This window comes from Dendrobates tinctorius, unplaced genomic scaffold (assembly GCF_039654945.1).
Source record: "Dendrobates tinctorius isolate UK_male_01 unplaced genomic scaffold, ASM3965494v1 ptg000038l, whole genome shotgun sequence".
Taxonomy (NCBI): domain Eukaryota; kingdom Metazoa; phylum Chordata; class Amphibia; order Anura; family Dendrobatidae; genus Dendrobates; species Dendrobates tinctorius.
The window spans coordinates 1,102,396-1,112,289 of record NW_027361706.1 but is presented as its reverse complement, the minus strand read 5'-3'; the positions used below and the strand labels follow the sequence as shown (position 1 = coordinate 1,112,289).

The 9,894-nt window shown below is 49.7% G+C and overlaps 1 protein-coding gene across 1 annotated transcript in view; it reads right to left on the bottom strand.

The window, feature by feature from the left end:
- Positions 1-1,474: 1,474 nt before the first annotated feature.
- LOC141088163 (NADP-dependent alcohol dehydrogenase-like) overlaps positions 1,475-9,894 on the bottom strand; it is a 77,391-nt gene continuing 68,971 nt past the window's right edge. Inside the window, exons 4-5 of the mRNA XM_073574088.1 lie at positions 3,371-3,445; positions 1,475-2,068 (exon numbers count right to left, since the gene is read on the bottom strand). Coding sequence (XP_073430189.1) covers positions 1,475-2,068; positions 3,371-3,445 — 669 coding nt within the window. The remainder of the gene's footprint in view (positions 2,069-3,370; positions 3,446-9,894) is intronic.

Below are 9,894 nucleotides of genomic sequence, written 5' to 3'. Positions count from 1 at the left end.
GTGGGGGCCCTCTGTGTGGCGCTGTAGGTGGGGGCCCTCTGTGTGACTGTGTTTGGTGGGGGTCCTCTGTGTGGCGCTGTTTGGTGGGGGCCCTCTGTGTGACGCTGTTTGGTGGGGGCCCTCTGTGTGGCGCTGTTTGGTGGGGGCCCTCTGTGTGGCGCTGTTTGGTGGGGGTCCTCTGTGTGGCGCTGTTTGGTGGGGGCCCTCTGTGTGGCGCTGTTTGGTGGGGGCCCTCTGTGTGACGCTGTTTGGTGGGGGCCCTCTGTGTGGAGCTGTTTGGTGGGGGTCCTCTGTGTGGCGCTGTTTGGTGGGGAGCCTCTGTGTGGCGCTGTTTGGTGGGGGCCCTCTGTCTGACGCTATAGGTGGGGCCCCCAGCCCCTTATGTATTATCAACGACCAAAGGGGCGGCAAATTTTTCGACCGCCCCGGGCGCCACAAACAGTTGCTACGCCACTGATCGTGGTGCTTGGTTACACTCGTTACTCGATTGAGTATCGCGGGTGCTCAAGTGCCATTCTCAAGTAGTTTTGGATTAGAGGCATACAGGCAGGATTTATTGCCTTACAGGCCTTCCATAGGTATACTGCTGCTGTAAGCTAAAAACAAAAGTCCTTTTCAAGGCAACATATTTTCTTTTACCTATTAATACCAGAAAATTTGCATGCATAAATTATATACGTAATTTAAAAAAGCACAAGGCGTGGGGTAAGGGACAGAGAAGTTTACGTGCTGCTGATGGTGCACGCAGAGGCCAAAGCCGTTGGCCAAGTGAAACTATGCATGCTTTGGGAACACAACAAACACGATCATCCATGAGACGTAGGTTCCTGTCCCATTTTGCAGAGGGTTGCAGGACACCACTCTTAAAGCCAGATCAGTGCAAACAGGTGGTTGGTTAAATGGCAGATAATGCTTCCAGTATTTCCCAGCACTACCTGTCTTCCACACGGTCCAGTCTCACTAGCCAGGAGTCTGGACCACAGAATCCTCACCCTGATCCTCTTTCCTCCCACCATGGCGAGTCCCAGGAGCAGTAACGGCGTTAGGGGCAGGCAGACCAGGCAGCTGCCTAGGTTCCCCGCTAACCCAGGGGCCCCCGGGTAGCGGCACATTACACATCCGCTATGGGGCCCGTGAGGCGGGGGGGCTTACCTGCCGCTAGTGGCGACTCCCCCCACCGCCGCCACATTGAACTATACCGGTGTCTGCATTAGTATAGAAGTTGAACCAAAGCAAATGCCGAAATTCTTAAGTGGATTCTATCACTGTGAACAAAAAAATCATACACCAATCAGATAGGAGAATGTATGCATATAAGATATGATTAATCAGAAGCTGTAAAGTGCATTTCTACAAGGACAGCTCCATGGTCTACTTCCATATTTTCACTTGCAGTATGATTAGAATATCACAATACTCCGAGCTCCTGCTCCACTGCTAAGCAGTTCAAATGCTTGATTTTTCATTGATTGAATCATTTGATTTTTTCCAGGGCTAGCTTCTTGCTTACTAAATGTTCCAGATTGTTCCTTTCGTTCATATAATCTGTAACCAGTTTTGGGATATCAGAACCCTTGTAGCCTCCAAATATAGATCCTTTCAAGGTACGCCCTGTGACAAGCAAACCTGGATGCAAACAAAGTGTGTCCTTGGGAGATGCCACACCCAACACAACAGCAACACCATTTCCACAGTAAGTACACTGGAGAGCAGTCAGCATGGTTTCAGTGCGTCCTGCACATTCAATGGCAAAATCCACTCCTCCGTTAGTTAGCTCCGTAATGACCTCATGGATGGGTTTATCATAATCCTTTGGGTTTAGGCACTCAGTGGCTCCCAGTTGTAGGGCTTTTGGATACTTATCCTTATGTGAACCTACGCCAATGATTCGTGTAGCGCTTGCATCCTTGCATCCTACAATTGCTGAACAACCAACTCCTCCCAAGCCAAAAACAGCACAACTAGAGCGCTTGGTCACCTTAGCAGTGTTGACAGCTGCACCATATCCAGTAGCAAATCCACAGCCTATAAGACAAACTTCAACAAGGGCACGGGCATCTGGGTCGCCCTCCAAGGGCTGTGGGGTACTCGGTACCGGGCCAGTGTAAGTGGGATAAGTCACAGCAGCTGTGACCCGGTCCGTGGCCCTGGGCGCCCAAATCAATGGTGGTTTGTAATATAGTTTATGTGATAGTTTGTGACGCCACCTGTGGTGTTTGGCAAGCAAGATGGTAAGCCAACGCTGCGTGCAGATCCTCTGGGGCTGATGGTGTGTTGCAGCATAGATGGTGTAGCTCCCCGCAGGTGAAGCTGTAACCCCAGGACAGTGTATAGGCGTAGGCGGTGTGAGGAATGTTGGTAGCCAGATGTAGCGGTGCTGACGGTGTTGGCGCACAAATGAATGGAAGACACCAGGGCTTGCAGTTCCAAAGCTTTACTCACAGTTCATGGTACACACTGGTGCCTGACTCCGGGGTAGAGACTCAATCAACCTCCCGGGCTAGTCAGGATTATCCTCTCCAACACTCCGCCAACATGTACCTTTCCTGAACGACTCCTCTATTGCGCCTTTTAGTGTGAAGAGCTCGAGCACCGTGGTACTCTGAAGTTCCTCCTGTCAGATGTTCCTAACAACTCTACTCGTATGGCAGACAGCTGTAGCCTCTCTTGGGGACTCCCTTCTCCGGAGTCCTGGCTCTCTATTCAGTTGCTGTTGTGCCCCAAGTCTTAGATGGGAGTAGTGCATTTACAGCCAACTACTCCACCGGTGTCTGCTGCAGAACCATAAGTGTCCATACAACCTCGGGGACCGGTCCCTGGCCTTGCGCTGAGAACCTATAGGCAGGGTTCCTCTTCCAACCCACAACTCCTCTCTGTTCTCCTACTCCTTCGTTCCGCACTGTTTCTTCTCTCTCTTATGGAAGCTTAGGTTGCAGTTCTACGTCTTTCTCCTTCTGTTCCTTTTCCGTGCCAGATGGCTCAGGTCACTGAGGCAGCTGCAGCACTCCTTCCTCCATCCCTTCTTCCAGGGATCCCCACTCCTCCCGAGTGGCTCCTTTCCTTCCTTTCTGACCCTCTGTCAGACTGAACCTCCAGACTGATCTGTAATTCTAAACCTTCCCAACCTTTTATATATCTCAACTCCACCCACCTCCCAGCACATCTCGTGTTACGAAGCAAGGACCCACGAAAGGTGCGCTGCTACCCTCTAAGCATGGAGCCGCAATGTGGTCCTGCTGAACTATCCTGTGTGTGGGGTGCAGGTGTTGGAGTGTGGAAAGGAGTTCCCTACTTACCTAGGTGGTGGGGCACTACACCTTAGGAGAAGGTGCAGTACCTCTGTGGCGACTGAGCCTCAGGGGCGCCACACATCCACTTTGGCAGCGCAAATGTCAGACACCACTGTGTATTCAGTAAATGTACTTGTGCATGCGTAATGATTAGTGTTGAGCTATACCACCCGATACTGAAAAATATCGTATCGGAATGGATCGGCCGATCTAAAAAAAAGTATCGGGTATCGCAGATTCCGATCCCGAAGTCCCATTCAAGTCAATGGAACAGAAATATCGGAATTAAAAAAAACCCTTTCTTTCCCTGTAGGTTAATTCTACATGAAGAAAAACAACTAATAATAATGTAGAATGTATTGTGGGAGGTGTAGGAGACATTAAAGCCATAGAGGTTTAGCCCAATCAAATGGAATAGCAGGATTTTTTTTTTTTTTAAAGACGTTCGTAGTTACAAAGATATTGACTATGTTAAAGTCTTTAATTTTTTGTCAGATATGTATGTTTCACTACTTCCATGCTCTTTACCTTCTTTTTTACTTCTCCCACACTTTCTCCTTCATGATCCTCAGCAGCAGCATCTTTTTCATCAACTTCTTCTTCTTTTTCTTCTTTTTTTTCTTCTTTTTCTTTTTTTTTTTTACATTCTTCATATTCTTCTTATTCAACTATTACTCTTCTTCATATTCTACTTCTTCATCTTCTTCCTATTCTTCTTCATCATATTCTTATTTGTGTCAGGCATTCCTGTAGTTGTTATCTATAAAAGTTTGAAGATTACACCTTCCGTTCAGCCTGTCACAAAAGATTTACAACAGGATTTGTCCACGTTCAGTTTGTCCTGCAGCAGCAGGCCTTTTCCAGGGGCACCACGAGGAGGAACGGACACACCCCTGTTGTGAGTTCATTTTCCCCTTCACCGTCGCTGTCTGATGAACTCCCTCTTCTGGTGAAGGAAGGTAGTGAGGCTGATTACCAAACACCTGATCTGGTAGATGATGACTGGGTAACAGGAAATTCTGACTGGATATAAGGCAGCCGACGCCCTTCTGAGTCGTTGGTGATTTCTCTGCTGGATTCTTGGAGACCAGTCTGATTCCTGCTTCCCAAAGATAAATTTTTGCTCTGCTATTGAACTTATTAGTTTTGTTTTGTTTACCTTGTTTTTTGGAGTTCAGCCATCCCTGGTCGGGGGTGTGCTGAGTTCCATTTTTGTCTCTTGGCTCTGTCTTCAGAATTTACCTGAGTGCTGATATAGCGACTTCAGGGCCTGTTTTTCCTATCAGACGGTTGGGACATTTTTTGGTAGGGTTTTTTACGGATTGCAGACAGCAGCTTTTCTATCCTGTCCTTTTTAGTTAGCTTGGGCCCCATCGTTTGCTCAACCTATCTTTCTATCTGTGTTAGTGTTTTCATCTTGCTTCACCGTCATTATTTGTTGGGGCTGCCTATTGCTTTGGGGTCTGCTCTGGGGCAGTTTAGATTTCCCCTTTCTTTCTTTAGGCCTATTTAGTTCTCTGGCTGTGATCGAGGGGTCTAGGGCATCGTAGGAACCCCCCACGGCTACTGTTAGTTGTTGTGGATAGGATCAGGGGTCTGCAATCTGATAGCTACCAACCTCTCCGGTTTTTCTGGACTTAGCTTGTATTTTTGTTTTTTCCTCCTTCGGTGACTCATTCATAACAGAATTACCAGCCATACCGCAGATCCTAGGGTACTCAATAGCAGGAAAGAATTGTAAAAAAAAAAAGAGAGTTTGTCAGAATGTTTTTTTGTTTTTTTTGTGTATATTTCTTCCTCTATGTCTCTGAGGCCGTAGGGGGAATTTTTTTTTTTCTTTCTCAATGGAGATGAAGCAATTGTCTGATCGTGTGGAGCAGCTCACTGCTGAAGTGCGGGGAATTTCCGCCTATCTTGCTCATTCTCATGCTGCTGAACCAAAGAACCCTACTCCTGATGTGTTTTTGGGGATCGGTCTAAATTTTTGAATTTTAAGAATAATTGTAAATTATTTTTTGCCTTGAAGCCTAACTCGTCGGGGAGCTCCACGCAGCAGGTTAAAATTGTCATCTCTTTGCTGCGCGGCGATCCCCAGGATTTCTTTGAAACCTGATGATCCTATTCTTACTAATGTGGACGCATTTTTTCAAGCCTTGGGGTTGTTGTATGATGAACCTAATGCTATTGATCAGGCTGAAAAGGCCCTGTTGGCATTGAGCCAGGGTCGGGATTCTGCAGAGTTGTACTGTCAAAAATTCCAAAAGTGGGCGGTCCTTACTACCTGGAATGATGGTGCCTTGGCAGCTCTCTTTCGTAAGCGTTTGTCAGAAACCGTAAAAGATACTATGGTGGTCTCTTGGCTCTGTCTTCAGAATTTACCTGAGTGCTGATATAGCGACTTTAGGGCCTGTTTTTCCTATCAGACGGTTGGGACATTTTTTGGTAGGGTTTTTGGTAGGGTTTTTTACGGATTGCAGACAGCAGCTTTTCTATCCTGTCCTTTTTAGTTAGCTTAGGCCCCATCGTTTGCTCAACCTATCTTTCTATCTGTGTTAGTGTTTTCATCTTGCTTCACCGTCATTATTTGTTGGGGGCTGCCTATTGCTTTGGGGTCTGCTCTGGGGCAGTTTAGATTTCACCTTTCTTTCTTTAGGCCTATTTTGTACTCCGGCTGTGATCGAGGGGTCTAGGGCATCGTAGGAACCCCCCACGGCTACTGTTAGTTGTTGTGGATAGGATCAGGGGTCTGCAATCCGATAGCTACCAACCTCTCCAGTTTTTCTGGACTTAGCTTGTATTTTTGTTTTTTCCTCCTTCGGTGACTCTTTCATAACACACCCCCATACACTGCTTAGTCTTCTTCTGCTAATAAATTTGATAATATCCTTTGCTCAGATTTTTAGTCTTATGCTTAATGTTCTTCTGCTTTTGTTTTTTATGCTTCTTGGTCTTCTGTCTCTTGTTGTTCTGCATCTTGGTGGTTGTCTTCCTGTTCTTTGTCCTCTTGGTCATCTTATTCAGGGTCATCTTTTAGGTATTCTTCTGTGTGGTCTTCAGGGTATTTGTCTTCAGGGTCATTTTCATGGAGATCCAGAGTGAGAATCAAAAACCATTTCCACAAGCTTGAACTTGGAAAAGTAGCAGAAGTTACAAGAAGGCTGAGGAACTGTCGAGAACCAGCTGACGGTACTGGAACCCGGAGTGGCAGCAGAATGAACAAGAACCAATGGCGCAACCATAGACCAGCTGACTGTGCCTGAACACAGTTACTAAGCAGGAGGTACCTGTGCTCCAAAGCACTACCAAGGACCAGCAGACGTTGCTGGAACTCGGATACCAAGAAGGAGGCACCTAGGCCAAAGGCACTGCCGAAAACCAGCTGACGGTGCTGGAACCCGGATGGGTAGCAGAAGGAACAAGAGCCAATGGGACAACCGTGGAACAGCTGACGGTGCTGGAACACCGTTACTAAGCAGGAGGTACCTGTGCTCCAAAGCACTACCAAGGACCAGCAGACGTTGCTGGAACTCGGATACCGACAAGGAGGCACCTAGGCCAAAGGCTCTGCCGGGAACCAGCTGACGTTGCTGGAACCCGGATGGGTAGCAGAAGGTACCCATGATTAACAAAGTTTTGCATCCGCGAGCAGGCCGCAGTTACCGAAACCCACAGTCCTACAGGGGGTGCTTGTCCTATTGGCACTATGGAACCAGCCTTTTTTACCAGAACCCGCAGCCCAAATAGGAAGCACCGAAACTGCAGGCACCATAGACTCGGCTAACCCTACCGCAACACGACAGGACAACGTATCGGTGGCAAAGTGACGTTGACACTACCCGGAAACAGCAGGCGTGCTGTAACAAGGCTGGGCAGGAGGGAGTACCCGTGCCAAAGACAATGCCGAGAACCAGCTGACGGTGCTGGAACCCGGATGGGTAGCAGAAGCTACAATACTCAATGGAACTACCGAGAACCAGCTGACGGTGCTGGAACCAGGAGGGGCAGCAGAAGGAACAAGAGCCAATGGCCCAACCGTGGACGAGCTGACGGTGCTGGAACACGGTTTCTAAGCAGGAGTTACATGTGCTAAAAAGCACTACCAAGATCCAGCAGACATTGCTGGAACTCGGATACCGACAAGGAGGCAACAAAGCCAAAGGCTCTGCCGGGAACCAGCAGACAGTGCTATAACCCGGATTGGTAGCAGAAGGTACCCATGATCAACAAAGTTGCAAGGCCGCGAGCAGGACGCAGTTTCCGAAACCCACAGTCCAACAGGGGGTGCTTGTCCTATTGGCACTACAGAACCAGCCTTTATTACCAGAACCCGCAGCCCACATAGAAAGCACCAAAACTGCAGGCACCATAGACTTGACAAACCCGACCGCAACACGACAGGACAACGTATCGGTGGCAAAGCTACGTTGACACTACCCGGAAACAGCAGGCATGCTGGAACCAGGCTGGGCAGGAGGGAGTACCCGTGCCAAAGACACTGCCGAGAACCAGCTGACGGTGCTGGAACCCGGATGGGTAGCAGAAGCTACAAGAGTCAATGGAACTACCGAGAACCAGCTGACGGTGCTGGAACCCAGAGGGGCAGCAGAAGGAACAAGAGCCAATGGCACAACCGTGGACCAACTGACGGTGCTGGGACACGGTTTCTAAGCAGGAGTTACCTTTGCTGAAAAGCACTACCAAGAACCAGCAGACATTGCTGGAACTCGGATACCGACAAGGAGGCAACAATGCCAAAGACTCTGCCGGGAACCAGCAGACGGTGCTGGAACCCGGATGGGTAGCAGAAGGTACCCATGATCAACAAAGTTGCAAGGCCGCGAGCAGGACGCAGTTTCCGAAACCCACAGTCCAACAGGGGGTGCTTGTCCTATTGGCACTACAGAACCAGCCTTTATTACCAGAACCCGCAGCCCACATAGAAAGCACCAAAACTGCAGGCACCATAGACTCGGCAAACCCGACCGTAACACGACAGGACAACGTATCGGTGGCAAAGTTACGTTGACACTACCCGGAAACAGGCGTGCTGGAACCAGGCTGGGCAGGAGGGAGTACCCGTGCCAAAGACACTGCCGAGAACCAGCTGACGGTGCTGGAACCCGGATGGGTAGCAGAAGCTACAAGAGTCAATGGAACTACCGAGAACCAGCTGACGGTGCTGGAACCCAGAGGGGCAGCAGAAGGAACAAGAGCCAATGGCACAACCGTGTACCAGCTGACAGTGCTGGAACACGGTTTCTAAGCTGGAGTTACCTGTGCTGAAAAGCAATACCAAGAACCAGCAGACGTTGCTGGAACTCGGATACCGACAAGGAGGCAACAATGCCAAAGGCTCTGCCGGGAACCAGCAGACGGTGCTGGAACCCGGATGGGTAGCAGAAGGTACCCATGATCAACAAAGTTGCAAGGCCGCGAGCAGGACGCAGTTTCCGAAACCCACAGTCCAACAGGGGGTGCTTGTCCTATTGGCACTACAGAACCAGCCTTTATTACCAGAACCCGCAGCCCACATAGAAAGCACCAAAACTGCAGGCACCATAGACTCGGCAAACCCGACCGCAACACGACAGGACAACGTATCGGTGGCAAAGTTACATTGACACTACCCAGGAACAGGCGTGCTGGAACCAGGCTGGGCAGGAGGGAGTACCCGTGCCAAAGACTCTGCCGAGAACCAGCTGACGGTGCTGGAACCCGGATGAGTAGCAGAAGCTACAAGAGTCAATGGAACTACCGAGAACCAGCTGACGGTGCTGGAACTCAGAGGGGCAGCAGAAGGAACAAGAGCCAATGGCACAACCGTGGACCAGCTGACGGTGCTGGAACACGGTTTCTAAGCAGGAGGTACCTGTGCTAAAAAGCACTACCAAGGACCAGCAGACGTTGCTGGAACTCGGATACCAAGAAGGAGGCACCTAGGCCAAAGGCTCTGCCGGGAACCAGCTGACGGTGCTGGAACCAGGCTGAGCAGGAGGGAGTACCCGTGCCAAAGACACTTCTGAGCTGCAACTGGCGATGTTGGAGCCATGGGGTCAATCATGCAGCAGGCTGAGGCCTACTTCGAGCTAGTTTTATATTGGTTGTACACAACTACTGATTTTAACCGGGCTCTACTTGGGCCTCTGGTTCTACTGTCTCTAGTATTTCCCCTGGCCTACAACCCCGCCAGTCGCCGCTCTGAAGTGGCGTGTGCACAATCCACACTTGTTCCTGTGTGACTGGGGCTCAGTCACGTCAGTTGATCCACTGATGTGTGTCCGGCAAGGTCTCCTGCTCTGTCCACATTCCGACTACTAGTAATGGGAATGGGGACAGAGCGGCAGACATTGCCGGACACACATCAGTGAATCAACTGACGTGCCTGAGCCACAGTAACACAGGAACAAGTGTGGATTGTGCACACGCCACTTCAGAGCAGCGACTGGCGGGGTTGGAGGCCAGGGGAAATACTAGAGACAGTAGAGCCAGAGGCCTAAGTGGAGCACGGTGGAAAATCAGTAGTAGTGTGATTTTGGAGGCAGCAGGAGACTTTGCCATCCACATAGCAGGGGAACAGCAGGCGTTACTGAACCCCACAGACACA